This window comes from Gorilla gorilla, chromosome 11 (genome assembly GCF_029281585.2).
Source record: "Gorilla gorilla gorilla isolate KB3781 chromosome 11, NHGRI_mGorGor1-v2.1_pri, whole genome shotgun sequence".
NCBI lineage: Eukaryota > Metazoa > Chordata > Mammalia > Primates > Hominidae > Gorilla > Gorilla gorilla.
In genome coordinates, this window is record NC_073235.2 from 121,945,173 (window position 1) to 121,956,969 (window position 11,797).

At 51.5% G+C, this 11,797-nt stretch overlaps 1 protein-coding gene across 1 annotated transcript; it reads right to left on the minus strand.

Moving 5' to 3' along the window:
• Positions 1-1,268: 1,268 nt before the first annotated feature.
• On the minus strand, positions 1,269-4,997 carry LOC101148853 (tubulin alpha-4A chain). Its single transcript, XM_019022270.4, has 4 exons — positions 4,842-4,997; positions 2,999-3,221; positions 2,556-2,704; positions 1,269-2,313 (listed from the first exon to the last, which is right to left on the minus strand). Exons 1-4 carry the CDS (start codon positions 4,842-4,844, stop codon positions 1,342-1,344), a joined length of 1,347 nt encoding a protein of 448 aa, XP_018877815.1. The 5' UTR covers positions 4,845-4,997; the 3' UTR covers positions 1,269-1,341.
• Positions 4,998-11,797: the final 6,800 nt, after the last annotated feature.

The window sequence follows — 11,797 nt, forward strand, 5'->3', positions numbered from 1 at the left end:
GGCAATGGTGTGACTTCATTCTACAGGAGGTTGGTTAGCAGTGGACAGTTCTAGCTTGTCTTAGATCAAAACTTAAAGCTGCTTGGGCTCAAGCTGGCATCTGCCTGTGTCAAGAACTAGGGCCCCCTAAAAACACTCAACTAGTTCTTTCCTTCCTTCACTCCTGGGGTGAGTAGCTTAGTCAAAGCTGCCTAGCCGGTTTGCTAGGCAAGGGCCTCTGGGTGGAGACACCTGAGGAAGCTTTGAGACAGGTAGATTACAGGTCTCCCAACCTCAGCCTAGGGGCGAGGGGAGTGGAGGTGGCAGCGGCAGCTGTTTTGGCCTATGTCTCCCTGATCATTCAAGCTCATACATGGTTAATGATTAATGAGGCAGTGTGGTGTGGCAGTATCCAGCTGCCACTTCCTGCCTACTCTGCTGAGTAAACAGGGGCCCTGTCTTAGCTGGGCTTCAAACCTGTTCCCTAGGGAAGGGCTCTGTTCCCTGAATCACCAGGGAGGAAAGGCAAGGGCAGGGTTGGCATCTCCTGCTCTTTTGTGATCCAAGCCTCCTCCCCCGAACCATGTCCACCCCACAGTATGACATCAGCATGGGGCCTGGGGCTCCTGTTAACAAAGTTGAAGCTTTCCCCAGGGCCCTAGCAGGAGTCTCCCACTAGCTAGCACAGAGGCTGAGGCCAGAAAGAAATCACAAACAGAGGGGAGATGACCTGACTTTTAATGGCACAGCCCCAGCTCCAGCAAAGCAGCAAGACAGGAAGCTATGCAAAGCTGCTCAGAGGTGCAGTGGCACAAACAACTCTAGGAGATCGCCTGTGTTCCCTCCCATCCCCCAAGCTTATGACGTGGCTCCATGCCCAGGAACTCTGGGCCAGCCCAGCCCCACTCCCAAACCCTCATAATGCACAGAGGAGCCTGGGCCAAGCCTTGCTTCCAGAGTTGGTAAATGTAGAGGCAGCAGGAAGAACAGGGTAGCAGTCTAACTTTCAAAGACAGAAACCACTGGATTAAACTCCTACTTGGAAAGGAGCTGAAGACTCATCCTTCAACAGTTTGTGCCTGGATTTTGGTCCTCATTTCCTCCCTATACTGAGTAACCCTAGGACTTCGATTTAAAGTCCCTGGGGTTATGCTTCCTGGGCCTGGCAAGAACCCCTTTGCAGGTCCCACCTTCAGCGATGGAAGGGATAAGGGTCATGAACAGCAAACAGAGCAGCAGCAGCATGAAGGGGAAGGCAGCAGAAGCTCAAGCACTCAGAGGGAACAAGAAACCGTGCAAGGAAACTGTTTATTTCGAAAGGATTTTGCAATAAACATACTGAATAGGCTCCAGGCAGCTGCTTTATTCTTCTCCCTCATCCTCGTCCTCATAGGAGTCGATGCCCACCTCCTCATAATCCTTCTCCAGGGCAGCCATATCCTCACGGGCCTCGGAGAACTCACCCTCCTCCATGCCCTCACCCACATACCAGTGCACAAACGCCCTCTTGGCATACATCAGGTCGAACTTGTGGTCCAGGCGGGCCCAGGCCTCGGCGATGGCGGTCGTGTTGCTCAGCATGCACACAGCACGCTGCACCTTGGCCAGGTCACCCCCAGGCACCACAGTGGGAGGCTGGTAGTTGATACCAACCTTGAAGCCTGTGGGGCACCAATCCACAAACTGAATGCTGCGCTTGGTCTTGATGGCAGCAATGGCAGCGTTGACATCCTTGGGCACCACATCTCCACGGTACAGTAGGCAGCAGGCCATGTACTTGCCGTGCCGGGGATCACACTTCACCATCTGGTTGGCAGGCTCAAAGCAGGCATTGGTGATCTCTGCCACCGACAGCTGCTCGTGGTATGCCTTTTCTGCAGAGATGACTGGTGCATAGGTGGCCAGGGGGAAGTGGATGCGAGGGTAGGGCACCAGGTTGGTCTGGAACTCTGTCAGGTCCACATTGAGGGCCCCGTCAAAGCGCAGAGAAGCTGTGATGGAGGAGACAATTTGGCTAATGAGGCGATTGAGGTTGGTGTAGGTTGGGCGCTCGATGTCTAGGTTGCGGCGGCAGATGTCATAGATTGCTTCGTTGTCCACCATGAAGGCACAGTCTGAGTGCTCCAGGGTGGTGTGGGTGGTCAGGATAGAGTTGTAGGGCTCGACCACGGCTGTAGACACCTGGGGGGCTGGGTAGATGGAGAATTCCAGCTTGGATTTCTTGCCATAGTCAACAGAGAGCCGCTCCATCAGGAGTGAGGTGAAGCCAGAGCCAGTGCCCCCACCAAAGCTGTGGAACACCAGGAAGCCCTGAAGTCCTGTGCACTGGTCAGACTGAAAGGCAAGAACGAGAAAGAACAGTTTAGGTAGGGGAGGGGCCTGAGGGACTCTATCACCTGGCTCCATAAAGCGTAAGATACATCAGCAGTCAGGGCAGATACTGAGGATGCCATAGCAGCACCACACTCAAGACCATGTACAGTTAGAGATGACCCCCTTGAAAGGATCTGAAAAAAAATACTCCTGACCATTAGCACAGTCTCAAAAGTTCCCTCCCTCCCAAGACACATTCTCACCAGCTTGCGGATCCGATCCAGCACTGGGTCAATGATCTCCTTGCCAATGGTATAGTGACCACGGGCATAGTTGTTGGCAGCATCCTCTTTCCCAGTGATGAGCTGCTCTGGGTGGAAGAGCTGTCGGTATGGGCCATTTCGGATCTCATCTGGAAGGGCAAAAACCACAGAGCTATGATCAGCAGGGACCTTCCTCCCCCAGGGTGGTAGCTGTGGCCAGATGCATGGAAGGACTCATCCTCCTGCCAGCCTGAGATACCAGAGTGTGAGAGAAACCCAGACCAGCTGCCCAGGCCAGTCTCAGATCAGCTTGCCTTCTGCAGCTTCAAGTACGGCTAGGAATTTTCAGGGCTAGGAATGCCTGGTCTAAATACCCTCTCTCTCCAGGGAGAAGCTTTGAGTCATGCTCCACCCCCTTCAATTTTGTCCCCACTTCCTCTCACCAATGACCGTAGGCTCCAGATCCACAAAAACTGCCCGGGGTACGTGTTTTCCAGCACCAGTTTCACAGAAGAAGGTGGTGAAGGAGTCGTCCCCTCCACCAATGGTCTTGTCACTGGGCATCTGCCCATCAGGCTGAATCCCATGTTCCAAGCAATAGAGCTCCCAGCAGGCATTGCCCATCTGGACACCTGCCTGCCCCACGTGGACTGAGATGCATTCACGCTGAGGGATAGAGAGAGGGGACACAGCATGAGCCCCACATCCACAAGTCCTCACCTTGCGAGTCTCTCTTCCACCCTATCATCTACTAGCTAGGATGACTCAGTTGGCAAGAGTGGAGGCTTGGGGCTGGGCAGAGGTGAGAAGAGAGTAGCAGTCTGCCCGGGCTCCCAGGTACAGGACTCCCCACCTGGAGGCACCCAGCAGTGCAAGCCAACCTCTTAGCCCACTTCTCAGTGGGGAATCTGTCAAGTGAGCACTGTGGCTCCACATGACAAAAGGTTTCCTAGAGGTATGGGTTTACAGCTAGAGGCCCCCCCACTTGATTAATTATTTGCTTTGAGTATGAACAGCTAGAATTCATAGAACCCTTTCCCTCTTTCTTTCCTGTAAGCTGCAGAGGTGTCTCAGCCATCCAATCTGGCATCAACTGACCACATGCCATCAGGATGCCCTCCTCCCTCACCTTTAAATCCCATCTGGCTCTGGGGATCAATCCCATCTGGCTCCTCTCCCCACCTCCACCCCCGCACCCTGGGTGTCTTCACCACTTTCATCTCCCGTGTCAGCCCGCACGGAAATAGCGGCGGTAATGCTTGTAAGCTCAGACAGCAGGGGCCAGCAATAAGGTTTGAGGGTACTGGGGCGCTCACTGCCTTAGGCTCCGTCCCTGTCAGCCCGAAATTAACCCCTAAAGCACTAAAGTCCGGCAGGGCCCGCGCGCTCTTCCCACACCGAAATGGCGGGGTGACGGTTTCCAAATACCCAGAAAGGAAGTGGAACCTGCGGTGAGGCCCCAGAGGTAACCCGCCTTGTCCCGGGCAGGATGGGCGCCATCCTGCAGCCCAGCCCTACATCCGCTCTCTCTCTGGAGTCTTTACAGTTATTTCCCAGCCCAAAGCGGGGATTGGGTTTCGGCCCCCGCTCCTAGGCTATAAATACCACCCCCTACATGCACCTCTCTCCCCTCCCCCCAACCTGGCCTCGGCCCGCGCAGTGCTCAGCGCCAGCTGTCTCTGCCCATCCGCGCACCCGTGCTCCGGCTGGAGAGGGCCGGCTCGCTTCAGGAGGCCGAACCCCGTTCCCACCACCCCTCTCAGCTCAGAAGCGGGGTGCTGAGTCACGGGGGGGGTGGTTCTGTGGATAGTTGGAATGCATACACAGAAGAAAGGGAGATGCGGCACCAGGTAACCTGACCCCTTCCACCTTCTAGCGCCAAGCACGTGCTCGGTCAGTGCTGGGGACCAGGGACTGGGGATGTAAGAGGGCAGCCAAACGCGTCTTCTTTTGCCCGCGGAAAGGACGGGGCGCGGGCCCGCGTGACTCTCATACAGAGTCGGGACACAAATGCTCGTAAGGCAGGAGCAGAGTGCCAGGAAGGGTTCCTCTCTGTTACTGAAGAGTCTCACTCCACCCCAAGCCCCAACCCCAGCCACCGAAGGTGAACTATACGGCTCGGCCAAAGTCACCAGGAGGGGGTTGGGGAGGGAGGATGCAAACCCCTCGCACCTCCTGGAGACCCGGAACGCCCGGTGGAGGTCCCCGAGCATGCCTGGAAGAAGTGTCCCCCAAAGGAGAGGGGCAATTAGGGGACGGGCGCGACCCCGGCCGGGCCGCACTCACCATGGTGAGTCCGGGCGGTGCGTCTCACGTTGAGTCGGGGTGACGGGTCTCAGTGAGAACTGCGCTAGCTGCAGTGCCGCACCGCCCTTATAGGCGGGGGGGGCGGGGCCCGCGTTCCCCGCTCGCCCACTAGAGGCTGGGCGGCCCGCAGGCCACGCCTCCCGGGAGGGTAAGCGGCCCCCCCGAGGGGCGGAGCCTGGCCGGGTACCCTCCCCAAGCTGCGCGGGGGTCCCTCACCTGTCCTGCTGGGATTAAGAGTCGCGATTCGGGCTTTAACCATTCTTTCCTCGTTTTGAGCCGACACGCTGGGCTCCCGAGGGCCTCCGCGGAGATGCAGGGTGCTGTGGCAGGGCGAGTCTCACCTGCACCTGCGTCCTGGAGGCACCGGTCATCCAGGTGTTCTGACTTAGGTCGGGAGCAGGCGAGGCGGTCCTTCCCAAGCGGCCACAGCTGGCCTTCACCTCTGCCCTTCCAGCCGTGCCTCCCAGGAGACTCGGGCCGGCTGTGAGGCTGTGGCGCGTCCCCGGGGAGCCCTTGCCAGCTGCCTGACGCTTCCTGGTCCCCGGCCGGGGCGGCAGCCTTTCGCCGACGCCTGTGGGCGGCCGAGGACCCAGAACTGCACAGCCTGAGCCCCAGATCGCCAATGCCTTAGGCGCTCCCGCAGAGTCGAGCCCCGCAGCCTGTCTGCCGGGGCCGACCCCGGAATCTGCCGCGGCTCGCCGGCCGCCCGCGGGTCAGTGGCCCTGTCATCAGCGCAGTCACTATGATGCCCTCGCTGCGGGCACCTGCCCACTCTCCTGCTGCCAGAACTGCGGGAGCGCTGACCGGGGGACCTCAGGACCTGGATTCTCCTCCAGGCTACCCTGTGTGACCTTGAGCAAGTGACTTAACCTCACTGAGTCCTTGACATTTTCGTGGGTGAAAAGGAGACAGTGATGTCATAGTGGAAACATTGTTGTAAGCTATCAAAATGTCTGTTGACTCTGAAGAGAAAAGAAGAAAATCGAGATTCTCATATCTTGGATGATTCTGACTCTTGGTCTCTTCTGTCTCTAACCCAAGAGCAGGATCTGCAACCCGAACCTTAATGGTCTCAGCACTCAGCCCCTGGTCTCCGCATAAGCCCTTCTTTCTACATTTCATTCCGTTCTCTCCACCCCATCTTTTCAAGCTACTTCTGCTTTCTCTTTCTCTCTTTCTCTCTCTCTCTCTTTTGAGTCAGTGTCTTGCTGTGTCACCCAGGCTAGAGTGCAGTGGTGCAATCTCAGCTCATTGCAACCTCCATCTCCCGGCTCAAGGCCATCCTTCTACCTCATCCTTCCACCTCAGCCTCCTCAGTAGCTGAGACCACAGGCGTGCACCACCACCATGCCCAGCTTATTTTATTTATTTATCTATTTTTGAGATGGAGTTTCGCTCTTGTTGCCCAGGCTGGAGTGCAATGGCACGATTTCAGCTTACCTCAACACCTGCCTCGCGGGTTCTAGTGATTCTCCTGCCTCAGCCTCCGGAGTAGCTGGGATTACAGGCATGTGCCACCACGCCTGGATGATTTTTGTATTTTTAGTAGAGACGGGGTTTTACCATGTTGGTCAGGCTGGTCTCCAACTCCCGACCTTAGATGATCCGCCTGCTTCAGCCTCCCAAAGTGCTGGGAGTACAGGTGTGAGCCACCACACCCGGCCTTATTTTTTGTATTTTTAGTAGAGACAAGGTCTCGCCATATTGTCCAGATTTGTCTCGAACTCCTGAGCTCAAGCGATCCACCCGCCTCAACCTCCCAAAGTGCTGGGATTACAGGCCTGAGCAACCACCCCGGCCTGCCTTGCATTTTCTAATTGTCTCCCTTCACTGGGGAAAGTCATCTGGCAGTGCCCCAGGTGCTGCTGGTTTGCAGATCTTAAGAAACCTGTCTTCCTGGCTCTACATCACTTGGAAAGGATTCACCCCTCCCTCCCCCATCACCTGACAACACAACATAATACCATGAAAGAACTAGTGATGGCAACTCTCTATCAACAAAATAGGCAAGGCATGGAAAGGAATATAGTGAAATATGACAAGGTCTTTCTTCCCAGTAGACTTGCCATCTGATTGGGAGAACAAGACTCATTCATAAAAAGAAAACTGACAGGGGCGTATAATGAGGCTTCTTTGGGGAATAAGGTCATGGTCCCTACAAAGAAAGGAGCCATGGTGACTACAGGACACATGGCAGTAGGTTGCAGACCCTCCCTGAACCTCTTTTTCCTTGTGCTCTCCTATCCTAGCAGAATGAACACAGTAAGAGACTTGAGCTATCTTAGGAAAAACCCTAAACCTCTTTGACCTTCAGGTGCAGATTCTTCATTTGTAAAACCGGGATAACAACTTCAGATTGTGAATATCAGATGAATTTAGAGATGTACATATTCACATCAAGGCACTGTGTAAGTAGCTGTGACATTTATTTTAGTGCATATAGCACATCATGCTATAGTTATTTGTGTACATGTCCATCTTAATATTATAGATAGCAAACTATTGGAGGTAAGGACTGTGTCTTATTCATCTTTGTTTCTAGCTCCTAGCATAGTGCTTAGCACACCTGGTAAGCATTTGCTAAGTGTGTGTCAGAAGAATTGTTTCACTTCAGAGATGGTAGGCAGAAGAATGCTCCCCCATAAAGATGTCCACATCCTCATCTCCAGGACCTGTGACTGTTACCTTACATGGCAAAATACTTTGAAGATGTTATTAAGGTAAAGATCTTGAGATAGGGAGATGATCCTGGATTATCCCAGGTAGGCCCAGTGTAATTTCAAGGGTCCTTATAAGTGAAAGAAGGAGGCAGGAGGGTCAGAGTCAAAGAAGAAGAGGACAGACCTGGTGCAGTGGCTCATGCCAGTAATCCCAACACTTTAGGAGGCTGAGGTGGGAGGATCACTTGAGGTCAGCAGTTTGAGACCAGCTTGGGCAACATAGTGAGACCCTGTCTCTACCAAAAAATAAAAATTATAAAATAAAGAAGAGGTCAAAAGTAAGTAGAGGTCAGAATGATGTTGGCTTTGAAGAGGGATATGGGCCATGAGTAAAAGAATATGGGCAGCCTCTAGAAGATGGAAAAGTCGAGGAATAGAATTTCCAGAAGGAAGGCAACCTGGCCAACACCTTCATTTCAGTTCTGTAAGACCCATTTTGGCTTTTTTTCTTTTTTTTTTTTTTTTAAGATGGAGTCTCACTGTTGCCCAGGCTGGAGTACAGTGGTGCAATCTCGGCTCACTGCAAGCTCCACCTCCCGGGTTCAAGCGATTCTCCTGCCTCAGCCTCCCGAGTAGCTGGGACTACAGGCATGTCCCACCACGCCTGGCTAATTTTGTATTTTTAGGAGAGATGGGGTTTCACAGTGTTAGCCAGGATGGTCTCGATCTCCTGACCTCGTGATCCACCCACCTCAGCCTCCCAAAATGCTGGGACTACAGGTGTGAGCCACTGCGCCCAGCCTTTTTTTTTTTTTTTTTTTTTTTTTTTTGAGGCAGGATCTTGGCCAGGCGTGGTGGCTCAAGCCTGTAATTCCAGCACTTTGGGAGGCCGAGGCGGGTGGATCACGAGGTCAGAAGTTCAAGACCAGCCTGACCAACATAGTGAAACCCCGTCTCTACCAAAAATACAAAAAATTAGCCGGGTATGGTGGTGTGCACCTGTAATCCCAGCTACTCAGGAGGCTGAGGCAGGAGAATCGTGTGAACCTGGGAGGCAGATGTTGCAGTGAGCCAAGATTGCACCATTGCACTCCAGCCTGGGCAATAGTGAGAGACACTGTCTCAAAAAAAAAAAAAAAAAAGAGAGACAGGATCTTGCTCTCTTGCCCAGGCTGGATTGCAGTGCTGAGGCAGGAGAATCGCTTGAACCAGGGAGGCAGAAGTTGTGGTGAGCCAAGATTGTGCCATTGCACTCCAGCCTGGGCAACAAGAGCAAAACTGTCTCAAAAAAAATATATATATATATATATATACACACACTATATATATATATTTTATAGATATGGGGTCTTGCTGTGTTGCCCAACCTGATCTAGAGCTCCTAGCCATAAGCTCTTCTCCTGCCTTGGCCTCCCAAACTGCTGAGATTACAGGCATGAGTCACTGCACCTGGCCCATTTTGGGTTTTTTTTTTTTTTTTGAGACAGCCTCTCTGTGTCACCCAGGCTGGAGTGCAGTAGTGTGATCTCAGCTCACAGTGCAATTCAACTTCCACCTACCAGGTTCAAGCAATTCTGCTGCCTCAAAGTCCCGAGTAGCTGGGATTACAGGTGCGCAGCATGCCTGGCTAATTTTTGTAGTTTTAGTAGAGACAGGATTTCACCATGTAGGACAGGCTGGTCTCGAACTCCTGACCTCAGGTAATCCACCTGCCTCGGCCTCTCAAAGTGCTAGGATTACAGGCATGTGCCACCATACCTGGCCTCATTTTGTTTGTTTTGTTTTGTGTTTGTTTTTGTTTTTGTTTGACACAAGGTCTGGCTCTATCACCCAGGCTGGAGTGCAGTGATGCAATCTCGGCTTGCTGCAGCCTCCACCTCCCGGCCTCTAGCCATCCTTCCACCACAGTCTCCTGAGTAGTTGGGACTACAGGTGTGCACCACCACGCCTGGCTAGTTTTTTTTTTTTTTTTTTTTTTGTATTATTAGTAGAGGTGGGGTTTCACCATGTTGCCCAGGCTGGTCTTGAACTCGTGAGCTCAAGTGATCTGCCTGCCTCAGCCTCCCTGAGTGCTGGGATTACAGGCATGATTCACCATGCCCAGCCCACCTGGCTCATTTTGGACTTCTGAACTCCAGCCCTGGCAGAAAACAAATATGTGTTGTTTTAAGCTATGATTTTTATTACAATTTGTTACAGTAACAGTAGGAAAATAATACGACAACAATAGAGGTATGTGGAAGCTACCATCTTAAGATGGGCAACAAGCTCCCTCCAGTTCGCCACAGTCCTCATCACTCTCTGTGTCTCCCTGACACAGAACACAAGTGTCTGTTGTCATTTAACTTCATACGATCAGCCCACGTTACACATTTATGATACCCTGGCCACTGTAGCTAAGAGTTTATAATCCTTGAGCACGCTTTCTAGCTGACAAAATGGAGAAGACATGGGTGCAGGAAGAAATGCCCAAGATGGCCGGGAGCAGTGGCTCCCTCCTGTAAATCCTAGCACTTTGGGAGGCCGAGGCAGGCTGATTGTGAGGTCAGGAGTTTGAGACCAGCCTGACCAACATGGTGAAACCCCGTCTCTACTAAAAATAAAAAATAAATAAATAAATAAATAAATTAGCCGGGCATGGTGGCAGGCACCTGTAATCCCAGCTACTCAGGAGCTGAGGCAGGAGAATCGCTTGAACCTTGGCGGCAGAGGTTGTAGTGAGCCGAGATTGCGCCACTGCACTCCAGCCTGGGCAATAACAGCAAGACTCTGTCTAAAAAAAAAAAAAAAAAAAAAAAAAAAGAAACGCCCAAGGCATGTTAGTGAAATACAGATTCTGCTTCTGATTGTGTGTGTGTGTGTTTGTGTGTGTGTGTATGTCCTCAGGATGTATACAGATCCCCAGAATTAGGGCCATAAACTCTGGGTGAGTATGCAGGTAATGGTCCATTTTACCAGATCAAAAACTTTTAGACATTCACAGACATGTACAGAATCTAGAAAATGCTACCAGATGTTGAATTACTTTTCTAATTCACTCTCCCATTGAATTACTTTTCAGTCCATCTACCTATATGTGTACTCTCCCTCTGGGTTTCTCTCCCTCTTCTCCTTTCCCATTATCATCTCCATCTTTTCTGACCCCTTCCCAGGGTCTCACCTTTATCCTGGAGCAGGGCAGCAAGGTACTCAAAGTTTAAAATGTTTGCACTGACTCCATCTGGGAGAGATAGAGCCACAGCCTTAGTGATGTGCATCCTTCAGTTTTTCCAGACTAGAGCATCTCCCAGCCATCCTCCTTCTCACAGCACTGCCTTTACAAAAGGGGTAGCCCTATTCATCCCATATCCATGAATTCACCCCTCAATACTCTCCCTGCAGACTTGACTCACATGCTCCGCTGAGATGCTTTTGCCAAAGTCTCTAGTGGCCTGCCTCTTGCCAAATCCAAAGGCCACACATCTCCATCTTCATCTTTCTTAGCCGCTCACAGCAGCATTTCTCATGGTCGATTCTTCTTTCCTTCTTGAAATTCTTTTTTGTTGGTTTTGATGACAGCACCGGCTTCTAGCTTTTGTCCTGGCCCCTCCTTCTTGGTGGCCTCTGATAGCTTAATTTTAAATGATGTTCCCCATAGCCCAGTCTCAGGTTCTCTTATTTCCTTCATTTATTTTTCTCCCTGAAGGAGCAATTGTTGAAGCTTGGTGATGAATATATGAGGTTTTATTATATTATCTCTATTTTTAGGTATATTTTTAATAATATTCATCATAAAAAGTTATTGTAACATTTTTGGAATTATTTAAAAAGGAATAGAACTAGAGTATATACATTCCCATACAATAGTGAAGGAATAGGATAAAAAGAAATGAACGTCATATATATGCTGACGACTCAAATTTATATCTCCATTTCCGACCTCTCCTCTGAACTTCAGATTCATATGACTAATTGCCTTCTTGACATCTCCACTTGAAAGCCCATTAGACATCTCAAACATAACACAGTCACCATGGAACTGTTTTCTACCCTCACCCCACTCCCTGCCAAACCTGCTTCTGTTCTAGGCTTCCCAGTCTGAGTGATCATCTTCCTTCCAAGTGCTTGAGTTAAAATCTTAGGATTGGCCGGGCACGGTGGCTCACACCTGTAATCCCAGCACTTTGGGAGGCCAAGGTGGCGGATCACCTGAGGTCAGGAGTTTGAGACCAGCCTGACCAACATGGTGAAACGCCGTCTCTACTAAAAATACAAAAATTAGCCGGGCTTGGTGGC

Coding starts and splice junctions, on each gene's coding strand:
- LOC101148853 (XM_019022270.4), bottom strand. Junction 2,705..2,998: donor TCTGGAGCCTACGGTCATTG/GTGAGAGGAAGT, acceptor TTGCCCTTCCAG/ATGAGATCCGAAATGGCCCA. Junction 2,314..2,555: donor TGGATCGGATCCGCAAGCTG/GTGAGAATGTGT, acceptor CTTGCCTTTCAG/TCTGACCAGTGCACAGGACT.